At 43.1% G+C, this 24665-nt stretch overlaps 1 protein-coding gene across 1 annotated transcript in view; it reads right to left on the reverse strand.

The window, feature by feature from the left end:
• The window catches only part of DNAI1 (dynein axonemal intermediate chain 1), a 62228-nt gene that overhangs the window by 32840 nt on the left and 4723 nt on the right, over positions 1-24665 (reverse strand). Inside the window, exons 3-10 of the mRNA XM_061163956.1 lie at positions 12140-12172; positions 10300-10398; positions 10057-10137; positions 4689-4815; positions 4323-4444; positions 3818-3937; positions 2611-2670; positions 1216-1350 (exon numbers count right to left, since the gene is read on the reverse strand). Of these exons, the coding sequence (XP_061019939.1) occupies positions 1216-1350; positions 2611-2670; positions 3818-3937; positions 4323-4444; positions 4689-4815; positions 10057-10137; positions 10300-10398; positions 12140-12172 (777 nt within the window). The remainder of the gene's footprint in view (positions 1-1215; positions 1351-2610; positions 2671-3817; positions 3938-4322; positions 4445-4688; positions 4816-10056; positions 10138-10299; positions 10399-12139; positions 12173-24665) is intronic.

Genomic DNA, 24665 nt, shown 5'->3' on the forward strand with positions numbered 1-24665 from the left:
TGCTCCCAGTACAGAGCCCATAGCCAAACCCTGATGGATTTTCAAGTGAATCTTGACCCAGGCCAATAGCCCCCCTGAAGCCCCTAAACTCTAGGAAACGGTGCAGGGGAAGTTAAGGGGCTGGACAAGGCAAATGCAGGGCCAGAACTTATCTTTCACCTCAGGGTTCCAATACCAGCACAGTCATGATCACCCAAGTGCTTGCTCTGATCACACGAAACTCAACTGGACAGCTCCTATTAAGTCAGGGCCTGGAACCCTCAAACCTCCCCTAAAATGTGACTTTATCCTGGGCATGGAATTGAGTGGAAGTGGGCATACTTTAGAGAAAGGAAGGGTGTGATCTGGTTTCGATTCCAGGGTGGAGCAGAACTAGTTCCCTGAGAGCTGTCGGGAGCTCTCCAAGGTGCTGAACATGACAGCTTTCTGTGGACCTTGTCCTTCCTGACCCATTCATTGCAGGTCAGACTCATCCTGATCTCCATACTGGGACCCTGGCTCCTGACCCAGCTCTCTCTCTATTGAAGGGACACACATGGCCCCTCAGCATCTCCCTGTGGTGACCATCCCTATAGTGACTTTTCACCGTAACTTCCATGATGAACCCCAACCTATGCTGGCTACACCCACAGTGAGCTCCCAACCATGATCTCTACCATGACTCTTGCATAGTTCTTCATTGCAAATACAACCCAGGGTGGCCACTCATTGGCCTGGACTCTCTGGTACTTGTGATTAGCTCTGACTTGCCTTCTGGACCTCAAGAATTGAGTGCAAGTAAACCCAAGGACTGAAGCCCAAAAAGCAAATCTCCCTCCCAAACCTCATGAACTTTTGTCCAAGGAGGTGGAGCCTTATCCTCACATGCCACTCTGCCCTGGGAAGCCTCCCCAGCTCTCCCAAGGTGCATATCAGGCTTTTAATAACATCCATGTCTCTCGCTGTCTCCTAGCCCAACAATTCTGAATTCCTGCTAGCCTCCAGACCTATAAGAAATTGTGGGGGGGGGGGGAGGAATGTGTGGAATGCCAGAGGCAGTTATAGCTCTCCTCATACTTTCCTACAAGAAAAGAGTTGTTCATAAGTATCACTAGCATGCCTCCTGTCCTTAAGTGTCTGTGAAGTCCTACCAGACAGCCAGGCTCCTTTCTACCCATGAGCCAAGAGCCCACTCAGTCATTCTCTGTGACAGAGCCATGGGAGCCCTCACCAAACCTGGGACTCCAGAGATGTCATCTTCCTCATGGCCATCTTCCCCATCTTTTTAGCCACTGGGGTCTTTGTCTTCTCCTTCTCTTTAGTCTTTTCCTGCTTCTCGAGCTCTTCCATGTAGGCATCGTAGATCTCCCACTAGGCGAAGGCAAGATGAGAAGGATCATCTCGGGGCAGAATCTTCACCAGGCCAGCTCCTCTTCAGCCTTTAGGGCTTGAGGAGTCAATCCTAAACCCAGTCACATGCCTTCATAGCATCCTCTACTTGGCCCACTGCAGTTATGCATTCAGTGACACTCACTGCTAATGGTCAGCTCTAGGACAGGAATGATGGGACACTCAGGGCACCCCTGAAAGCTGGGCTTTCCACTCTGCAACCCAGGGGCTCGGTGTATCAGCTGGAGATCAGTATCATTCCAGCCTACCACCTCCGCCAGGCAGAACAAATGGGCAGCGATCCACTAGATCACCTTTTTCTTAGTGATTTATGAGACTCTGAACTAGGAAATTTTAAAAAATGACCCCCTATTATGGAGATGGGATAAACATATTGGCTCAGGCCGGCTGTCTACAGCCTTGATCATACCTTCTCAGCATAAAGAGAGAAACAAAAAGTAAGGGAATTCCTGCTAACTGGATCTGACAGCAAGAGAAGCCCAAGGATAGTAGCAGAGGAAGCCGCATGGACCAGGGGCTGGGCAAATGCCCCAGGTGTGTGCTCCCCAGAGCACCTGCAGGCCAGAGAGGCACATCCCCCCTTTAATAACTCCCCCAGGGGCCAGTCCTGCACACTGCACTGTACTTCCGTTATCTCACTCAAAGCCCCCCGGCAGCCCTGTGAAGCTGCCTGTCATCCTCATTTGATAAAGAAACTGAGGCATGCAGAGTGACATGGTTTGCCTAGGATTGTACAGTGTGAGCAGCAGAGTTGGGGCCTGAGGTCAGGTTATCTAGCACCATATCCTGCCCAATCAGTGTGGTTATCCCATAGGACTTGAGGGGGGAGGAGGGTCTGCAGGAACACTTTTGGCTGCCAGAAGGCCAGGGTCAAAGCGCTAACACTGCAGAGCCAGCTGTGAGGTGCCACGGGCTGCAGAGAGTCCTGGGGAATGTACCTTCTCCCCAGTCTTGGAGGAACTTCTAGAAACCATACCTGTGTCCCCCTTGGACAGTCTTATCCTGGGCTGTTTCTGAGCCCTCTGAGTAGAGACCTACTGTCTCATGTGCCTGGAGTTCAGATACTGGACAAGGAGCCGGGAAGTGGGTGGATGGGGAGGGCAGACTTCCAGAGGAATCTATGACCACACCAGTCTCCCTTGTTGTTGAGGGAGCAAAACAAGGATCCGGGATGGGGGTGGGGTGGGAAGTGATGGCTTTTAGACTGGCCCAGGGTCTCACCTGGTTGGCTGTGGCTGAAAAGTTTGTCCTAGGAGGAGGCTCCATCTGACATTCTCGGTCCTAGAGAACAATGACAACGGGTGACCCACAGGAAGCCCTTAACTCCTCTTTCTGCAGTGGCATAGCCACATGAGAAGCTCCTCTTTCCACAGTGGTATAGCCACATGAGAAGCATTTTGCTTGGAGCTGAGGGAGGCGTGGGACACAGCACTGGGGAAGTAAAGAGTGGCCTGGGAGAAGGACAAACTGATGCAGTGAAAGCCTAGATTTTTCATGCAAGCCTCCTTCAGAAGGAGCCTAAACTAGAAAGTAGGGCCACTGAAGCCCGACTGTGACAGTTTCAGTCAAGAAGAACTCCAAGTGGGGGTTGGACAGGTCTACAAGAAGTCAGGCCTTGGCCAGCCTCCGGATGCTTGACCAGAGGTCAACCTCTGGCAAGCCATTGGGCCAACCTTCCTCACCTCAAGAAGATTTCCCCCATATACTGGGGTCTCTGGCTTCACCAGGTGAGTGCACCGCACCCCCCCCCCCACCATGTCTCACCCAGATTACTGTCAGCACAGGGACAGTGGTTAGGAGCTGCCAAAAACCCACCCTGCAAATATTTTCTCCCATCCAGTAGGCTGTCTTTTCATTTCATCAATGGTTTTCTTTGCTATGCAAAAACTTTTAAGTTTCACTAGGTCCCATTTGTTTCTTTTTGCTTTTATTTCCTTTGTAAATATCTGCCCTCCTCCCGGACTGACTTGGGTAGAACACTGCCTTACATGTGTGTGTCTCTCACCTGAAACCTGACAGGTGCTTTCAGCCCGTACTCAGGTTCCTCCTTTACGAGCCAGGGAAATACCAGCCAGTCTATCAAAGAGACCATCAGCTTCAGTCAAACTGGCTCCTAGTCTTGTCTCCCTGGCACACTCCGATCTCCTCTACCTTCCCCAAACTCTGACCTCAGCTTCGAGGCCCAATTCATGTTTCAGTCTATTGATAGAGGAATCCAGCTTCCTTGTTATTCCCTCTGAACTCCTGCCTGGATGACTCACAGGGACATGCACACATGCTCCCAGCTCTCCTTGGAGAGCAAAACGGTTCCATCTGCCCTGTCACCTGTCAGGCTGAGGGCTGCAGGGGCTGGGGTCAGGCCTGCTTCTTCCCCACTATGGACAGTGTGGACCTTCGAGGCAAAGGGGCTGGGCGGGGGTTGCTTTACCCGGAGAGGGTTATTGAAGGTCTGTGAGGCCCTCTCATTGAAGTTGAACTTGTTGGTGAGCTTTCGCTCCTTGGGCTGCTTAGGAGTCATCAATTCTTCTTCAGCCACTTTCTGAGATGCCTGGGGGGGTGGGGTGGAGAAAAGGCCCACAGGACCAGGACTCAGCTGTGAGAAGAAGGTGGTGTGGGATGGGGAGTGGGGAGAAGTCGTGTCCTGGGGTAGGATGGGAGTGTTAGGGAAGGATGATGCCAGAGGTCTTGGCACCTGTGGCCTCTTCACTCCTCACTTTCAGTACCCACTCCCGAGTGTCCTTGAAGCCTCCAGTCAAAGCTGGAGCCGTAAGGGGTGGGCACATGCGTGCTCAGTCGTGTCTGACTCTTTGTGACCCCATGGACTAAAGCCCGCCAGGCTTCTCTGTCCACGGGATTTTCCAGGCAAGAATACTGGAGTGGGTTGCCATTTCCTCCAGGGAAGGGGTGGGATGGACAGCAATGTTATACTGAACCTCAACTATAGGCACATCTGTTTGACTCCCAGCTTCAGCTTCCTTGGGCTCTTCTTCTTCTTCCAGGATTTCTGTTTCCGAAATCACCAACTTGGCAGACTCCTGAGAACCTTGGTGGGATACTGCTGTTGAGCCCAAAGTCCCACACACTCCCCTACCCCCTGGCAGAGCAAGGCCTTCTTGGTTTCTATCTTGCAGACCTTGCCTGCCCCAGGGTTCTCCCAGACCTCTCCAGGAGAGCCAACTGTGAGACTTTATGAAAGGAGAGGCTCTGCAGTGGTCTGGCTTAGCCACCTCCTCCCTACAGTGACCAGAGAAAGGGGACCGGGCTCTGGGCTGTGGCCTCAGGTTGACCCAGGGGCTCACCGGCTGCTAACTCATCACGGTAGTGCTGCCGCCGCCCTTCATCCGAGTCTTTGGGGATCAGGTTCCCGACCTGGGTGAAGTGAACTGCTAGTTGGTCCACAAAGCCAATGAGCTTGTATGTGCCTTCCTGGGAAGAAAGGGGCCACATCAGACCAGAGATCTCCAAAGGGCTGGCCTCAAAATACAGTCTGCCTTCTCTCTAAAGGCCTGAGATGGTCCATCTGTTAACAGAATTATAACTTACTAAATCCTCAGTTGACCTGAAGTTTTCACTGCATTCCAGTTTCAAGAAGAGAAAACAAATGAAGTTGTGGCTGTTTTTAAGTTCTCATTAAGACTTTCTTTTTGGCTTTTCTTTTTAAATTTTATTGAAGTATAGCTGTTGTATTGGGTTGGCCAAAACGTTTGTTTGGATTTTTTTCATAACAGCTCGCAGAAAAATCCCAACAAACTTTTGGCCAACCCAATACAATATTATATAAGTTACAGGTGTACAATATAATGATTCACAATTTTAAAGGTTATATTCCAAGTTTTGTTGTTGTCCAATAATAGTTATTATAAAATACTGGCTATATTCCTGTGTTGTACAGTATATCCTTGTAGCTTATTTTATATTTAATACCTAATAGTTTGTACCTCTTACACCCCTGCTCCTATACTACCCTCCCCACCTTCCCTCTCCCCACTAGAAACTACTAGTTTGTTCTCTGTATCTCTGAGTTTGCTTCTTTTTGTTAATTCATTAGTTCATTGTGTTTTTTAGATTCCAGATATAAGTGATATCATATAGTATTTGTCTTTCTCTGACTTATTTCACTTAGCATAATGTGCTCCAAGTCCATCAATGTTGCTGCTAATGGCAAAATTTTATTTTTATGAGTAGTTTTCCATGGTGTATATATATATATATATACACACCACATCTTTATCCATTCATCTATTGATGGGCACATAGATTACTTTCATATCTTGGTAATTATAAACAGTGCTGCTATGAACATTGGGGCACATGCATCTCTTTGAAGTAGTGTTTTTGTTTTTCTCAGATATATACCCAGAGTGGAACTGCTGGGTTGCATAGGAGTTCTATATTTAGTTTTTTTCAGAAACCTCTATGTTGTTTTCCACAGTGTCTGCATCAATTTACATTCCCATCAACGGTGTACGCATCCTCACCAACATTTGTTATTTGTGGTCTTTTGATGATAGACTTTCTGACAGGTGTGAGGTGATACCTCATTGTGGTTTAGATTTGCATTGCCCTGATGATGAATGATGGTGAGTATCCTTTCATGTGCATGATGGCCATCTCCATGTCCTCTTTGGAAAATGTCTAATCAGGTCTTCTGCCCATCAGGTTGTTTGTTGTTTTTTTTTATGTTGAGTTATATGAACTGTTTGTATATTTTGGAAGTTAACCCCTTATCAGTCATATCATTTGCAAATATTTTCTCCCATTCAGTAGGTTGTCTTTTTGTTTTATCAACAGTTATCTTCGCTGTGCAAAGGTAACCATTTAATTAGGTAACCGTTTAATTAGGTCCCATTTGTTTCTTTTTGCTTTTATTTCCTTTGCTTTAAGAAACAGATCCAAAATATGTTGCCACAGTTTATGTCAAAGAGTGTTCTGCCTATGCTTTCCTCTAGGAGTTTTATAGTTTCCAGTCTTACATTTAGGTCTTTAATCCATTTTAAGTTTATTTTTGTATATGGTGTTTGAGAATGTTCTAATTTCTTTATTTTATGTGTGCTGTCAAAGACATATTTTAAAATACATTCATCCAACTCTGAGTAGCTCTGAATTGACCTGTCACTGACTCCTTCATCCATGTCAAGAGATTCTATCTCGCCTGCCTTACCAGAACTCAGAGAGGTCACACATAGTCATCAGACACACCTGACCTGGCCTTTTCTCCACTCTATTTAGTGGATGCCAGGGCTAGATAGATCCTCAGAGACACCAAGTCCCCCATCCCTTAAGAGGATCACAAAAATCTAGAAAAGATTGGGGCTTGGCACTTGTCAAGTCTCATGGCAAATGAGAAACATGGCTAGTATTAAAGCACAGGCAACCTTGTTCATTCCTTCGTCAACAAATAATTTTTGAATAGACACAATGTACCAAGTATTTTCTAGGTTCTAGAGATACAAAGCTTAGCAAAAGCAGATATGACCCCTGCTTTTATAAAGCTTATAGTCTGGTTCCTCCAGGCTACCTCCTTAGTGATCAGCATCCTAACCCTAAAGTTTGAGATCAGGGGTCCATTCCTTTTTTTATATTATTTTATTTTATTTATTTTTGGCTGTGCTGGGTCTTCATTCCTGCGTGGGGGCTTTCTCTAGTTGTGGCGAGCAGGGGCTGTTCCCTAGTTGTGGTGCATGGCTTTCTCATGTGGTGCACGGATGTCTTCTCTTACTGTGGAGCACGGGCTGCAGGGTCATGGGCTTCAGTAGTTGTGGCTCATGGGCTCTAGAGCATGGGCTCGGTACTTATGGCACATGGGCTTAGTTGCTCTGAGGTATGTGCGATCCTCCCGGAATTGAACTTGTGTCTCCTGCATTGGCAGGCAGATTCTTAACCACTGGACCTCAGGGGAAGTCCCCAACCCTTTTCAAGTCATACAGAAAAGTATTACCTTTGTATGGCACACTGGGGTAAATTCACCACAGAGGAAACCAACCTGTGGGCTGGTACCAGGCCCAACTGTCCCTGGAGAACAGAAAGAATCACTATTTCTGCACACAGAATGGGACACGCTACCTTTAAAAGTCACCATAAGGCTCTTCCTCTCTCAGTAACATAGATGGATGGGGAAATGGGACAGTGCAGTGCTTAGAAGCATGGTCTATGGGTGTGGGCAGGACTGGATCCAAATCTTGATTCTGCTCCCTATTATCTGTGTGATCTTAGGCTTAGCCACTCTAAGCCTTAATTTCTTCATCTGCAAAATGAGAATGAGTAGTTTGCAGGATAGTTAAGTATTGAAAATAATGAAAGCAATCGATCAGGCCCTCGAAACAGAGTATCTGACACATAATAAGTGCTCAATAAAAATACTAGCTATTATTTTGACAATGGAGATGTCCATGGGAATAAATTATCCATACAGTTGTCCTTTGAGATGTCACCTTCATCCTGTCGCCAGTAGTGACTAGGACCTTCCTCTTCAATTTAGGGATGGAATTCAGATTCCATTGCTTCTGTGCAAGGAGGAGGGGCCTGCTTAGATCTGAACACTCTGCCTCCCCAGACCAGCACTCCAAGGGAAAGTAATAGCTTTGGAGACCTAAAGCTCTTAGATCTCAGGGAAGGACTCGGAGGCCAGCTCTGTGGGAGGGATGCCAGGCAGGCCTGGGAGGCTGTTAGAAGGTTGGAGGAGGTGGGCCTGCTTGGGAACCCACGGCTACCCAGCTGGCAGCTGACTCACGGGAATCTTTTCTAATAACGGGGCTTCCAAGAGGGCAAGAGAGGTGCATTGACACCAATCCTCTGCCTGTAGCATGCCTCCCACTGAGTCCCAAAGAGATCCTCTTTCGGAGGTCAAAAGAACAGGAGCTCATACAGCGCGCTGCACTCCAACATAAGCTCAGGGACGTGAGGCAGCTTCTCTCTGCCACCCACCCCCTGCCCCTTAACGGGCTGCCTGAGGGACACCATGAGCACAATTCACGAGTGGGACCTCTCAAGAAATACACCTGAATTTGTCCCAACCTCTTTGTGGAGGGGGTGCCTACTCAATCTTGAGTAAACAGCAGTGTGTTCACAAAAAAATTCACAAAAACTGGTACACGAACATTCATAGCAGCATTGTTCATAATAGTCAAGAAGCAGAAACAGTCCAAATGTCCATCAATTGGTGGACATTCATTTGGGTAAATGACATATGATATAGTCATATGGTTGAATATTATTTGGCAATAATAATACCGGGACATATTACAGCATGGATGAACCTTGAAAACAGTATGCTAAATGAAAGAAGTTAGTCACAAAAGATGACATATTATTTGATTTCTCTTGTATGAAATGTCCAGAAGAGGCAAATCCCTAAAGCTGAAAAAGGGATTAGTGGTTGCCTAAGGTTGGAAGAAATGGAAAACTAGGGAGTGACAGCTAAGAGGTATGGGGTTGGTTTGGGGGGAAATGAAAACATTCTAGAATTGCTTGTGGTGAAAGTTGCATAATCTATAAATATACAAAAAGTCATTGTATTGTACACTTTTAAATGGGTTATTCTATAGTATGTAAAAATTATATCTCAATAAAACTGTTTTTAAAAAAAGAGAAAGAAACTGTTCATAGTGTGCTATCCCAAAGGAAAAGGACAGGAGAAGGAGGTTTAATTTCCATTGTATATTCATTGCTCTTTCAAATCTTTTGAAGCAAACAACAATAACAACAACAAAAAATCTTTTGAAACTACTACCATGGGTTTCTAGATTTCTTTTATATATTCAAAACTCTGTATCTGTACGTGTGTATGTATGTATACATACCATTTTTTTAAAGAAGCAGTGTAATGTTGCTTTAGAGTCAATCAAACTAGTTCAAATTTTGCTTTGAATCCTGGCTATGTGACTTTTGTAATTTGTCTCATCTATTTACCCTTGGTTTCCATAAAATGAAGGTAAAAATTGTTCCGTTGCAAAGAAACCTGAGGATTAATGAGATATCCTATGTAAAAGTTCTAATATAGGACCTGACATTGGTACACTGGCCCCTGGAGACCCAGTGATTGGTGTTAGTGACTAACACATTACATACATTGGAAAAGCACTTTTCCTACCAAATTATTCACTTCAGGGTTCTTGAAAATAGTGGCTCTGCGGGGCACTTAAAACAATGTAATTAGTGAGACTGAAGGAAGATTCGTAAAGAAATTTCAAAAATCTCTAGAAAACGCCATGTAAAATCTCAGGGTTTCAGCCAGAAAACTCACTTTAAAGGTGATTTCTGCAAGAACTGAGAGGCAGGACTCCCCTGGTGGTCCAGTGGTTAAGAATGTGCCTGCCAGTGCAGGGGACATGGGTTTGATCCCTTGTCCAGGAAGATCCCACATGCTGTGGAGCAACTAAGCCAGTGAGTCACAGCTACTGAGCCCATATGCCATAATTACTGAAGCCTTTGCCCGAGATTCTGTGCTCTGCAACAAGAGAAGCCACTGCAATGAGGAGCCCTCACACCACAGCTAAAGAGTAGTTCTCCCTCGCTGCATCTAGAGAAAGCCTGCGTGCAGCAACAAAGACCCAGCACAGAAAGAAATAAATTAAAGTTTTTTAAAAAGAGCCGAGGGGCTTTTGCAACATAGCAAGTCACCAAGCCAAGGAGCACCCAGAGGCCTCTACCCCAGAGAGGATGACTTACTTTGAAGCTGTACCTGACAATGTTCTGGGGTGCGTGTGGGTTGTTGGCCGTCAGAATCCGGGTGAACTCCTCCTTCAGCTCCTGAGGGAGAGAAACACCCAGAGGGTCAAATGTAGAGGCCCCCACCCCCTCTGAAGATACCCTGGGATGTAAGCAGACATCTGGCAACCTAGGTTCTGTGCAGAGTCCATCTCCAAGGCTGGAGGTGGTGGAAGGGGTGGGAGTAAGATGCTGCTCACTTACCGCATCAGTCAAGTCCAGTTGGTCAGGGGGTTTAACTGTGGCTTTGGACTGTGCCCATTCATCTGTCCCTTCCCCTACTTCAGTCCCTGAGTCTTCATCCTGGACAAAAACCTCACATGAGAAACAAGAGCCTTACCTGCTTAGACAAGCAAGCAGAACTGCAGGGAGCCCTTTCATTCACCATCCTCCCAGAAGCCAAGCTCTGCCCCAAGACATAGAATGCAAAGCATACGAGACAGCACTCATGCGAGGGTCCAAAGGAACTGCTCAGACAAGAGTTCTCATTGCCTGGAGGATCATGGCCACCTCAGTCCTGGGAGTCTGGGTTTAGCTGGAATACTGTGGTGGGTCTTTGGCCCCAGGAGCGAGATCAGAACCGGCTCATTCTTACTGCTTCCCATGCAGCCTGGAAGCTAATAGCCAGGACCAGCTGTGAAAAGGCCCCCAGCCATTCTTTAAGCTACTTCAACTCTGATTCACATTTTACCTTCCAGTTTGCCACCTTAAGGTTATTCTTACAATAATACTCCCAGTACTTTTTAACTTGAAGCCTCATAGTCCTATCAAAGCCTTGAAGCAAAAAAAAATCAATAAGTAGAAGTTTTCCCCTTCCCTGATAGACAGTTAAATACCTTGCCACAGTGGCCCAGGACATATTAAAAAATATTCACCCTCACTTGCAATCAAAGACATGCAAAATAAAACAATGCAATTTTTTCATTATTGAACTAGTGAAGGGCGGTGACCTCTTCCCCATGAGAACACACAGAAGATCTCCTTCATCCCTGTCCAGAAGAGGAGACACAAGAAGAAGCTCCTGGTGCAGAGCTCCAATTCCTACTTCATGGATGTGAAATGCCCAGGAGTCTTTAAAATCACAGCTGTCTTTAGTGAACACGCACAAACAATAGCTTCATGTGCTGGCTGCTCTACTGTCCTCAGCCAGCCTACAGGAGGAACTGCAAAGCTTACAGAAGGATGCTCCTTCAGACAGAGACAGCACTAAAAGCACCCTAAATCCAGAAGGATGGGAAACCATCCTAACCAGTGCATTTTGAACACAAAAAACAAGCAAGCAAGCAAAACAAAATGAAACAAAAAAACTATTTAAAACCAAAGAAAACCGAACAGACCAAACCAATATTCAATGTTGGCGAGGTTGTGGGAAAATGGGCACTTGTAAATTAGTACAACCTTTCTAAAGAGCAATTTGGAAATATTTATCAAAAGTCTAATAAGTATTGAGTTGGCCAAAATGTTTGTTTGGGCTTTACCATAAGATGTTAAGGAAAAACTTGAACTATCTTTTTGGCCAACACATTATTTGTACTCTTTGACCCAAATTTCTATGTATAGAAATTTATGTTAAGAAAAAAAATAAGGATAGGCCTAAAGATTTAAAAGCATGAATGTTTGTTGGAGGGTTGATCATAATAGTGAAAAAGAGGATATATTTAAATGTCCGACAGTGGGGCATGGTTGAACAAAATTATGGAATGGCCTTAATGAACATAAGGTAAAATATTGTGCATTAATTTAAAATGATTCTATGAAAGTATATTTATTGACAATGGAAAGTACTCTAGTATGTAAAAAGCAGATAGTAAAAGAACATTCAGTTTGACTCCATTTAAAAATAAATACATGTAATTTTTATATGTGCATTGAAATATCTGGGAAGATATAGCATTACATGTTAACTAAGAGGTTTCCCAGAGTGATTGGTTTAAGGGTGATTTTAACATCCTTTTTGCTTTTCTTTAAAAAGATATAACTAATATTTCAACAGAAGAAATGCTGTTAGTTTTTTGCTGAGAAACTGCGTGGTCTCAGCACTTACTCTCTTCCTCGTTCCTCTGCCAATGTTGATGCTCTGAAAAAAGAACAGAAACAGAAGATAAGTCATAAGTGACTCTCCACAGGAATATCAGAAAGAGAATTACAGGGGGGCTTCTGCCCAAGGACCTCAAAGACAAGCGACACTGAGCTTCCTCAAATCTCACAGTCTTCTCATCGGCAACAGGTGCCCAGCCAAGGAGGCCCGATATCTGAGGCAACCTGATTCCAGCATCAGTGAGACTGATCTCTGAAGAGCAACCGGGTAACTTACTGCCTGGCATTTCTTATCTGCAATTAGCTCAACAAACATTTTAAAAAATCATATACTAAGTGCTCATCTCTGTGCCAGGCATTAAGGGGATTCTGAGGGCAGATTATATTTATAAACAGTTGTTTATGATGAAGGTTTGGGTACTCTGCTGTCTCAGAATATAGCAGGTATTCAAAACACTTATTGAATATATGAATGAATGCCATCAAACCCCTTAGTAATCATGACCCCGGGAAAACGTTTCTCCTCTTGAAGCCTGTTTTCTCATCTACTGTAAGATACACAAGATTGGATATGATGACCTTCCAGTTCTAGCATGCTAAAATTTTATGTTCCCAAGAGTAGCATGCTTTTTTAAAAAATTATCTATTTACTTATTTATTTTTGACTGTGCTGGGTCCTCGTTGCTGCATGTGGGCTTTTTCTAGTTGTAGAGCATGTGATTTGGCGCACACAGGCTTCAGTAGTTGTGGCACACAGGCTCAGTAATCGGGGCACACAGGTTTAGTTGCTGTGTGGCATGTGGGATCTTCCCAGAACAGGAATCGAATTCGTGTCCTCCGCATTGGCAGGCAGATTCTTAACCACTGGCCCACCAGGGAAGTCCCAAGAGTAGCATGCTGGATTCAACTAGATAAACATTTGTTGAGCATCTACTCATGTGTCAAAGACTAACCTAGGCAGTGAGACAAAGATGAAGAGAGATGAGGTCCCTACCCCTGTTTGCTCAGTGTCCATGGAGGACACAAGCATGTGATCAGTGCTCATTATTTAGTCACTCATTCACTCAGCATGTTCTCTTGAAAGTCTGCTCTGTGCCAGCAGTAGAGACACGTGCCCAGGGTGTTCACGCATGGAGACACCTAGCCAGCCTGGTGGCTGGCTCACTGAGGTAGCTATTTCTCAGCTCAATACCAAAAGACAAGTATGGGTTATCCAAGTGGAGAAAATGCTTTTCAGAAAGGCTGTCCAGAAGAGGAAAACAGCATGTGAAATGGCAAGAGCAGAACAATAACAGAAACTATAAAATGCTCCACCAAAGAAATAAAACAAGACCCTGCAGTATAGACACTGAACAAATAGTTGTTTCAGGTCATGGAGCAAGAAGGAAATCGGAGGAGACTGGAGATGTGTGTGTCAGGGGAGCGGTAAGCTTGGAAGAAGCAGGTCTAGGCCTTGAAGGAGGGGGCAAGGTAGTCAAGGAACCAAAGGGCACATGTTGGTGACAGCCTGGCACTCCAGGCAGAGACCCTGGCTCCCAGCTCTCGCTGACCACCTGAGTGATCTTAGAGGAGGTCTCTGGGTCCTAGTTTCCCAAATGCAAAGTGAGGGGGTTAGACCGGAAGGACTCTCGCAATTCTTCCATGGCAGGGGCTGTGGAGAGGCTTTGATGGTGGATGGGGAGGGGATTCCAGAGAGTCAGAAGGGCATGTCCTGGCTTAGGCAGGGATTGTTGCTGGGAGGGCAGCAGCAGGATTCAGGTTTCTGCCAGGCCGCCTAGGTTTCCTGGGATGGGAACCTTCCTCTGAGGCTAAGCCACATGAGCCAGAAAGCGGCTTTCCTTTGAAGAGCCTCTAATCCCTAAGGTAATGAGATGGAAGCGCCACAATGTCCAACAGTTTTCTGGCCCACGACAGAGCACTGGAGGGCCAACCCCACCCCAGGCTGCCAGCCCTAAATAGGAAACGAGATCCAGTTACCATTGCCCCCCGTAAATATGTCTGTAAAACATTTATCTGGCAATAAAAGAACTGACAAGGCAATTTGAGTGTAATTGTTTTTGGCAGTTGGAAATATTTCAATTAACACTCTGTAAAAGCCACACTATAATAAATGCAAAACAGGCCAATGAAATCAGCTGCAGCCCTGACTTCCCAACCATGACAAAGGAGATTGAATGTCAGGCCACCACCTTGGGCTGTTGGTCTTCCAGAAGGAGAAGCCTGAGGCAGACAAGCCTGTATTCCTGAAAGGTTTCTGAGGGTTCCTCCCAGAAGCTGTCAAACCGCAGAAAAAGACAGCCCAAAGTCCCTCATCTGGCCCTCGGAACTCTATCATGCAACCCCGCATCTCCGGTCCAGCCTGCTCTCCCGCCACTCTTGAGATGCAAACCAGCAAGGTATTCACATTTCCTGAGCTTGGCCTCTGCTTTCCCACTCCTGCACCTTTGCTTTTACCATCCCTCCTGCCAAGAATGCCGTCTTCTCCTTCTCCCTCCCTGTTCCTACTCTGTGTGTGCATGCGTGCTAAATCGTGACCCACTCTGTGACCCCGTGGACTGTAGCCTGCCAGGCTCCTTTGTCCACGGGATTTTCCAAGCAAGAATACTGGAATGGGTTGCCATTCTTCCTGACCCAGGGATCAAACCTGCGTCCGTTACATGTCCAGCATTGACAGGCAGGCTCTTTACCACTAGCACCACCTGGGAAGCCCTATCTCGGCTCCCACTATCTTGGCCTAACAAAACCCTACCCAGCTAGCCTCTGCTAGTTCCATCATCTAATCCTGACCTTTCTCCTACCTCCCTCTATTCTTTCTGTCTGCACTCTGAGCAAGGATCTGCCCCGTCTCACATCACCACCATTAGCATTGGCTGTGGAGAGATGAAGGACTAAATATAACTTCAAATACTCTGTTGTCTCCAGGTTTTGTTCTGCAAAAGGGGACAGAATTATGAAAAGAAACATGAGAGTGCAGCGCACATCAGAGGCAGCTAGGCGATCCCAGCAAGGGAGATGCCCCATTCTAAAACACTGACCAAAGAAGACCCTCTACTCTTGGACGCGGCATTTCAGTCATTCTGTGAAGTCAAGGGAGGAGCCCGTGAAGGAGTGGTGCCCCCGCCCCCACCACCAGGCCACCAGGGCAATCAGGGTAATTGATGATCAATGGGATAACAGATTTCCCAGCCTGAACTCCTTCATAGTAAAGCACTTTTCTATTTTCACTGTTAAGAGATTTTAGTGTGAGCATCCTGAAGGCAGGAACTGGTAATGACCCCACCGCCTAGAGGCTACTTCTCAGTTCTCTTACAGGACCTGGCATTGCTGAGGGCTCCCTTGCTCCTGCTAGAAACTTCTCCACCCCCAATAGTTCTTTCTCAATATCCTTGATCCCTCCAGGAATGGGTGCTTGACCCCCTCGTCTTCTGTATCTACACATTCTCCTGGGTGCTCTTATGCCCACCCGCAGGTTCATCTTCTTCTTTGTCTTGAAGCTCAAATGACAAAGCTTAGATTTTCAAATTTGTGACAGAGTACTCAAACTCAGTATCTTAAAAAAATCAACCTCATTGTGTTCTTTTTACACCCCAACCATCATCTTTTTTTTCCACTCCAAACTTCCATCTCCTCTAGTATTTCCGATCTCACTCAAGTGTACGACCATTCAAGCACCCAGGTTGGAAACTGGGAGCCGTCAGTCACCTGTCTTTCCCTCATCCTTTTACTAGCATCATATTTCTAAGTCTAACAATTCTATCACTTTAATATCTTTTATAACTATCCTCTCCATTCATATCCCCCTTTAATTCAAGTCCTTACTCCCTCTTGCCAAACCACATTTGATTACCCTAACTCCACTTTCTCTCCACTCTCATAATTATATCTATCACCATTTTCAGCTATTGAGCACTGACCCTGAGCCAGTCATTTACTAAGCAATTTATGTACATGATCTCGTTTAATCTCCATAAACATCCTGTGGGGAAGGATTATAACATCATTATTCCTGTTTTACAGATGAGGACCCTGAGGCATAGCAAGATGAAGCAACTGACCCAGAGCTGACCAGAACATGAACCCAAACTCTTAATCACTGTAAGTAATCTTCTTAAAACATAAACTTGATCACTCTCCTACTTTAAAGCCTCTAAGGGCTCTCCGTCACTCACGAGTGGAATCCCCAAATCCCTAACATGGCATCCACCACATCTCCAACTCTTTTCCTGCCACAGCCATGGAAGGGTGCTTTGAAAAAGAAAGTTCAATGTAACAGATGATTATTATTGCCACCTACTGGGCATTTGGGGCTTCCCAGGTGGCGCTAGTGGTAACTTGCCTGCCAATGCAGGAGATATAAGAGAAACAGGTTCTTCTCCTGGGTAGCGAAGATCTCCTGGAGGAGGGGGCATGGAAACCCACTCCAGTATTCTTGCCTGGAGAATCCCATGGACAGAGGAGCCTGGCAGGCTACAGTCCATGGGGTTGCAAAAAGTCAGACACAGCTGAAGCCACTTAGCTCACACCGGGCATTTATCTGCACTTAGACTTGTTTTGGGGCTTCCCAGGTGGTGCGAGTGGTAAAGATCCCCCCTGCCAATGCAGGAGACATAAGAGGTGCTCTAGCTCTGGGTCAGGACGATCCCCTGGAGGAGGGCATGGCAACCCACTCCAGGATTCTTACCTGGAGAATCCTACGGACAGAGGAGCATAGGGTCACAAAGAATTGGACATGACTGAAGCAAGCGAGCACGCATGCAGACTTGTTTTGATACACGACATACTGCACAGTGTAAGCAATCCAGCTGTCCCTGAATATATTTTAGGGGTAAGTCAGGAGATCAAAACTTCTTAAACTGATCCCTATTATGAAGATATTATTTTAAAAGCAAGTATGTGCTCAGATGTATCCATGGGGCCCAAATATGGGCTTTGAAGTCAACCATACCTGGTTTGAGTCCCTTCTCTGCCATCCGCTAGGCAAGTTACTTGTCTCCTCAGTATCCTTATCTCTTAAATGGGCATCATACCAATGCCCTCTGAAGGCAATCATAGCCCATAGTTATGAGGATTCAATGAGTCAATGTACATAAAGTGCAAATTGCAGTGCCTGGCCAGTTAAGGCCAGGCCCAATAAAGGACTGCTGGTAGTAGTATTATTCCCACTTACACACCCTGCTCTGCCCTAGCCATGCAGGATCTGTCTGTCCCTTTGCTTACTAGGAAGCACTTACTCTGGGGATGACTACAAGTCTTCAGCAGCTCACATGTCCACCCAAGAGTTCCTTGATGAAATGTGTTCTTTTCTGGAAAGAGCGGCTCTTTGAAGCGTGCAAACCCACAGACCCTGCATCCTCCTTCCTGGGGCCCCAGGAGATTTTGTTCACCATTTCAGTTGTCTTGGTCCTTATTTTAAAACTCCCTAACAGGTTTCCATTAAGCTAAAGTGAAACTAAATACCTCACCAGCTTGCAGTTTCCGTTTCTAAAAGGGTAAAAGCTCTTAGTCCCAAAGGAACAGTAATTCACCAACAAATCTTCCTCCAGCTTCACTGACTGCATTTCAAATCCCTGAGCCTAGTGCAAGCACCCAGAAGGTGCTCAGTAAGTATGGTTGAAGGAGATCTCAAAATTTTGAAACACTAGGTGAGAGTTCCTTGGATAGCAAGATCAAACCAGTCAATCCTAAAGGAAATCAACCCTGAATATTAATTGGAAGGCCTGATGCTGAAGCTCCAATACTTTGACCACCTGATGCAGAAAGCCAACCCACTGGAAAAAGAGCCTGATGCTGGGAAAGATCGAGGGCAGGAGGAGAAGGAGGCAACAGAGGATGAGATGGTTGGATGGCATCACCAACTCAATGGGCAAGTTTGAGCAAACTCCAGGAGATGGTGAAGGACAGGAAAGCCTGTTGTGCTTCCATGAGTCACAAAGAATACGACACGACTTAGTGACTAAACAACAACAAAGATAAACACTAACAGGTACTATCATACACTATTGCGGGCATGCCAACTCATGCAGGGTTAACTGGCAATACCTGCCAAAATTTCAAATGCATATACATCTCAACTCAGCAACTCTGCTTTTTTGAATTTTTTCTATATAAATACTATAGTATTTATATATATACTATATATATATGCATACTATATGCATAAGTATACTTATGCATACTATAATACATATGCATAAGATGTATGTACAAAACTGCTCACTGCAGCCTTTTGGTAATATTTCAAAAATGGGGGAAAAAAAACTAAATATTCATCGATAGGGGCCTAGTGAAATACATTATGGTATAGCCATTCAATGGGATAGTATGTATATTTTTAAAAGAATGAGAAAAAAGAAAAAAAAGAAAAAGAAAAAAAATGAGGTAACTTTTATGTATTGTTATGTAAAGCCTCCAAGCTTTTTTTTTATTGTTAAATAAACAAGCAAGTTACATAAACAGATGACCCATCATCTTACTGTAAGAATTTATGCACATATGAAATTTCTGGAAGAATAATATAGATTCCGTTGAGAGTGGTTTGGTCCAGGGAATGTGACTCGGGAGTTGCAGGGAAGGGAAAAAATGCAGTTTACCTTATACTCATTCTCATGGTTTTAATATTTTAAATGTAAATGTGCATTAGTTTTATAATTTAAAATGCTAATTAAGAATTTTAAAAGTTAATACAGTTAAAGAGGGTAGTTTTGGTTTTTTTTTTCCCCCCTATTAATGCAGTGTTAGCATAGTGCTCAGAATGCAGAAAAAGGAACATGAGACCAAATTCATGCTTCCCTGGAAGACCAAGAGGGAAGAAGCCAAAGCTATGGGCCTCTTCCCAATTAAGGCTAGAGACGGCAAGGCAGGGTAGGGTTTAAAACCTGAAGCTCTAGTGTAAGCCTGGCTGGATTCCTGATTCTGTTACCAACTACATGTGCGACCTTGAGCAAGGTATTTATGTCCTAATCCTCATTCTCTCATTTATAAGGCAGAGAAAAATATTAGTACTTTCCTTAGATTTGCTGTGAGGATAAAATACAACAATGCATGATGAGAACCTTACTCAGAGCCCAGCACTCAGTAAGCCCTCAAGTACCAGAGGCAGTGTTATTACTTTATTATTCTATCATGGTCTGCTGTGCATGCCAATTGAGTCTCAATCTGAGGGCATTTATTGAATAGTTGAAAAGTGTGTTGTCCAGGTCCAAGAAATCCTTGTCAGAAAGGAAGCTATAAAATCTCAGGGTGTACAGCAGAGGGATGAAACTAAAAAAACTTTCCCTTTATAAAGCATCTTTCAGTTTCCTGAACATTTTGAAGTACATAATCTCATTTGGCCTTTATTCTTATCTTTGTGGGTAGATGCTGAATCTTGTAAGAAAATTAGAGATACCAAGGGAACATTTCATGCAAAGATGGGCACAATTAAGGGCAGAAATGGTATGCACCTAACAGAAGCAGAAGATATTAAGAAGAGGTGGCAAGAATACACAGAAGAACTGTACAAAAAAGGTCTTCACGACCCAGATAATCACAATGGTGTGATCACTCACCTACAGCCAGACATCCTGGAATGTGAAGTCAAGTGGGCCTTAGGAAGCATCACTACGAACAAAGCTAGTGGAGGTCATGGAATTCCAGTTGAGCTATTTCAAATCCTAAAACATGATGCTGTGAAAGTGCTGCACTCAATATGCCAGCAAATTTGGAAAACTCAGCAGTGGCCACAGGACTGGAAAAGGTCAGTCTTCATTCCAATCCCAAAGAAAGGCAATCCCAAAGAATGCTCAAACTATTGCACAGTTGTACTCATCTCACACGTTAGTAAAGTAATGCTCAAAATTCTCCAAGCCAGACTTCAACAATACGTGAACTGTGAACTTCCAGATGTTCAAGCTGGATTTAGAAAAGGCAGAGGAACCAGAGATCAAATTGCCAACATCCGCTGGATCATCGAAAAAGCAAGAGAGTTCCAGAAAAACATCTACATCTGCTTTATTGACTATGCCAAAGCCTTTGACTGTGTGGATCACAATAAACTGAAAGAGAAAAATCTGAAAATTGGAAAATCTGAAAGAGATGGGAATACCTGCTTCCTGAGAAATCTGTATGCAGGTCAGGAAGCAACAGTTAGAACTGGACATGGAACAACAGACTGGTTCCAAATAGGAAAAGGAGTACGTCAAGGCTGTATATTGTCACCCTGCTTATTTAACTTACATGCAGAGTACATCATGAGAAATGCTGGGCTGGATGAAGCATAAGCAGGAATCAAGATTCCCGGAAAAATATCAATAACCTCAGATATGTAGATGACACCACCCTTATGGCAGAAAGTGAAGAAGAACTAAAGAGTCTCTTGATGAAAGTGAAAGAGGAGAGTAAAAAAGTTGGCTTAAAGCTCAACATTCAGAAAATAAAGATTATGGCATCTGGTCCCTTCACTTCATGGCAAATAGATGGAGAAACAGTGGAAACAGTGACAGACTTTATTTTGGGGGGCTCCACAATCACTGCAGATGGTGACTGCAGCTATGAAATTAAAAGATGCTTGCTCCTTGGAAGGAAAGTTATGACCAACCTAGACAGCATATTAAAAAGCAGAGATATTACTTTGCCAACAAAGGTCCATCTAGTCAAGGCTATGGTTTTTACAGTGGTCATGCATGGATGTGAGAGTTGGACCATGAAGAAAGCTGAGCGCTGAAGAATTGATGCTTTTGAACTGTGGTGTTGAAGAAGACTCTTGAGAGTCCCTTGGACTGCAAGGAGATCCAACCAGTCCATCCTAAAGGAAATCAGTCCTGAATGTTCATTGGAAAGACTGATGTTGAAGCTGAAACTCCAATATTTTGGCCACCTCATGTGAAGAGCTGACTCATTTGAAAAGACCCTGCTGCTGGGAAAGATTGAAGGCAGGAGGAGAAGGGGACGACAGAGGATGAGATAGTTGGATGGCATCACCGACTCAATGGACATGAGTTTGAGTAAACTCTGGGGGTTGGTGATGGACAGGGAGGCCTGATGTGCTGTGGTCCATGGGGTCGCAAAGAGTCAACACGACTGAGCAACAAAGAGAAGAGGTGAATCTTGTCAGCTTCTTTTCTGAATCTACTATGATGTTGTCATATGTTTTTTCCCCCTTTTTTCTGTTAATGTGAAGAAATATATTGATTGGGTTTTTAATGTTGAGCTAACTTTGTCTTATTGAAATAAACCTCACTTGGTCTGATATATTATTTTTTTAATACATTGCTGGAACAGATTTGCTAATATTTTGTCAGATTTTTTTGCATTTATATTCATGAAGGATGTTGTCTATCCTCTTTTCTTATAATAGTTTTGATTTTGATATTAGAATTATACTGACATCAAGTAAATTGGAACTTGTACCCTTCTGTTTCCCCTAAGACTTTGTATAAGATTGGTATTATATTTATTCCTGACATATCTGATAAAATTCATCAGTGAACCCATTTGGCCTGGAGTTTCTTTGTGGGAATGTTTTAAATTATGAATTCAATTTCTTTAAATAGATATGGTCTTCATATTTTCCATATTTTGGTGTGTTAAGGCAAACTGTGTTTTTCAATAAATTGGTCCATTCCATTTACATTGTTGAATTTATTGCCATAAAGTTGTTGATAATATCCATTTATTACCCTTTTTAATGTCTGTACAATCTGTAGTGATATCACATTTTTCATTCCTGTTATTGGCTATTGTGTTTTCTTTTTTTCTTGATGAGCCAAGCTCATCAAGCTTGCTAAGTTTTTTCAATTTTATCAATCTTTTCAATGAACCAATTTCTGACTTTGTTAATTTTCTCTATTGTTTTCCTCATTGTTTCTATGAAACAATAAGATAAATGAATAAATTAATAAAAGAAAGGGAATCGATGAAATAGATTTTGCTTCTGTTATTCTGAATTTAATTTGCTCATCTTTTTCTATTTTCTTAAGGTAGAAACTTAGAACATTGATTTTAAATCTTTTTTCTTTTCTGAAATAGGCATTTAAAACTACACATTTTTATTAAGTCCAACTTCAGCATGACCCCACAATTTGTGATGTTTTGTTTTCATTGTTGTTGTTCAGTCACTATCTCATGTCCAACTCTTTTGCAACCCCATGGACTATAGACTGCCAGGCTCCTCTGTCCATGGGATTTCCCAGGCAAGAATACTGGAGTGGGTTGCCATTTCCTTCTCCAGGGGATCTTCCCAACCCAGGGATCAAACCCCCATCTACTGCATTGGCAGGCGGATTCTTTACCAGTGAGCCATCTGAGAAGCCCATCCAATTAAAAGTGCTTTGTAATTTCCTTTGTTTTTGTTTTTTTACATTTAGAAGTACATTCATCAATTCTTAAATATTTGGGGATTTGCTATTTATGATTAATTTAATTTCATTTTGGTCAAACTATTCCTAGTATACTGAGATTCTTTCTGTCATGGATTGATGTTGAATTTGAATTGAATGAAAACCTGTAAGGTATTAATATTTTGAAATGTATTGAGACTCACTGTATGTCCCAGTGTATGGTCTATTTTTTTTTTTTAACGTTCTGCCGTTCTTGGGTTCTATAAACGTTAATTAGGTCAAGTTGGTTAACAGATCTACATATTTCAACTGAGCAAAAAGTGTTAAAATCTCCAGCTATCATTGTGTCCTTTATATTTCTCCATTTAGCTCTGGTCAGTTTTTGGTTGATGTATTTTGAAGTGCTATTAGTAGGTACATACACATTTGAGATTTCATATCACCTCTTGAATTGATCTTTTATCATTATGAATTGTCCCTATTTTTCTTCGGAAATACTCTTTGTCTTGGAGCCTACTTAGCTCTGATAATACTATAGTCATGCAGCTTTCTTATGCTTGCTACTTGCCTGGTATGTTTCACCACACTTCTATTTTTCAAACTATCTATGTCTTTACACTTAAACTATACTTCTTACAAGCAGCATAAAGTTGGGTCTTGCTTATTTTCCCCCCTAGCTTGATAAACTCTTCCTTTTAATTGAAAGTATTGGTGTGGTTGTCTTTACCATTCTCCCCTTTGTTTTCTATTTTTCATCTGCTTTTTCCTCTGTTCATCTTCTCCCTTCTTTTACGTTAGTTGAGGTTTTTAGTATTTCATTTTATTTTCTCTGTTGGATTTTTAGCTGTGCCTTTTTGTATTACTTTCTAGTGGTTACTCTAAGGTTTATTTATTTATTTTTTTCATTTATTTTCATTATGCTCTAAGGTTTATAGTATGTACTTTAAACCGGTCATAGTCTATTAAGAATAAATAACATACCACTTCATATTTAACAAAGTAATAACCTTATCACAACTTAATTCCGTTTATCACCACAACCTCATCTTTGAGGTTGTTGTTACCTATTTTATTTCTATATACATTATAAGTTTTAGCTTACAGTGGTGTTATTTTCATTTTAAACAGTCATATGCCTCTTAAGAAAATTAATAGAAGCTAAAAATATCTAGTATTTTATCTTTAGGCTCATATTTACTATTACTAGTACTTTTGGGGCCTTCCCACAGACAGAGCTTCCATCAGGTGTTATTTTCCCTCTGCTGAAAGAACTTCTTTCCATACTTCTTTTGTTTTTTTTAAGATTTATTTGGCTGTGACAGGTCTTATTGCATTATGGCTTATGCATTTGGCTCTCCCATGCAGACGTAGGAGAAGAGGGGATTCTTCCCCAACCAGCGATCAGACCCATGTTCCTTCCACTGCAAGGCAAATTCTTAACCTCTGGACCACCAGGGAAGTCCTGCTTTCTGTACTTCTTGTAGTGAAGGTCTGTTGATGACAAATTTTGTCAGTTTTAGTTTATCTGAAAATGTATTTACATAAAACTCTGCCTTTTGAGGGATATTTCTGTTGGACATAGGATTCTGGCTTGATGGGAATTTTCTTTCAGTGCATTAACTATGACATTCCATTGTCTTCTGACTGCTTTTGTTTACAACGGGAAGTCAGTCACGATCTTAGTATTCCATTCTGTTCATTGTGTCATTTTTCTCTGGTTACTTTCAAGATTTTATTTTTATTCTTGGCATTCAGTTTTTTGATTGTGAGCAACCTACCCTTGATTTTCCTTGATTTATCCTGCTTCAGGCTCATTGAACCTCTGGCTAATAATATGTTTTCCACCAAATTTAAGAAATTTTTGACAATTATTTTTTTTAACTACTTTCCCTCTCCTCTTCTTCTTTCTGGGATTCCAGTTACTTACAAGTTACAGATACAAATATGACATATTCCCACAGGTCCCTAAGGCTCTTTATTGTTTCTAATCTTGTTTTTTTCTGTTTTTCAGATTAGATAATTTCAATGGTCCATCCTCACATTTACTATTAGGACTAGCCAATAAATTTTCATTTCTGATATTTATTTTTCTATTGTTTCCATTTTGGAGGCTTAGATTCCCCATCCTTTAAGACAATGCATTTTTTAGTCCATAAATGTATTTTAACAACTGCTTTCAAGCCACTGCCTACTAATTCCAACACTGGATATCACTGG

Source organism: Dama dama, chromosome 16, assembly GCF_033118175.1.
Source record: "Dama dama isolate Ldn47 chromosome 16, ASM3311817v1, whole genome shotgun sequence".
In the NCBI taxonomy this organism is placed as follows: domain Eukaryota; kingdom Metazoa; phylum Chordata; class Mammalia; order Artiodactyla; family Cervidae; genus Dama; species Dama dama.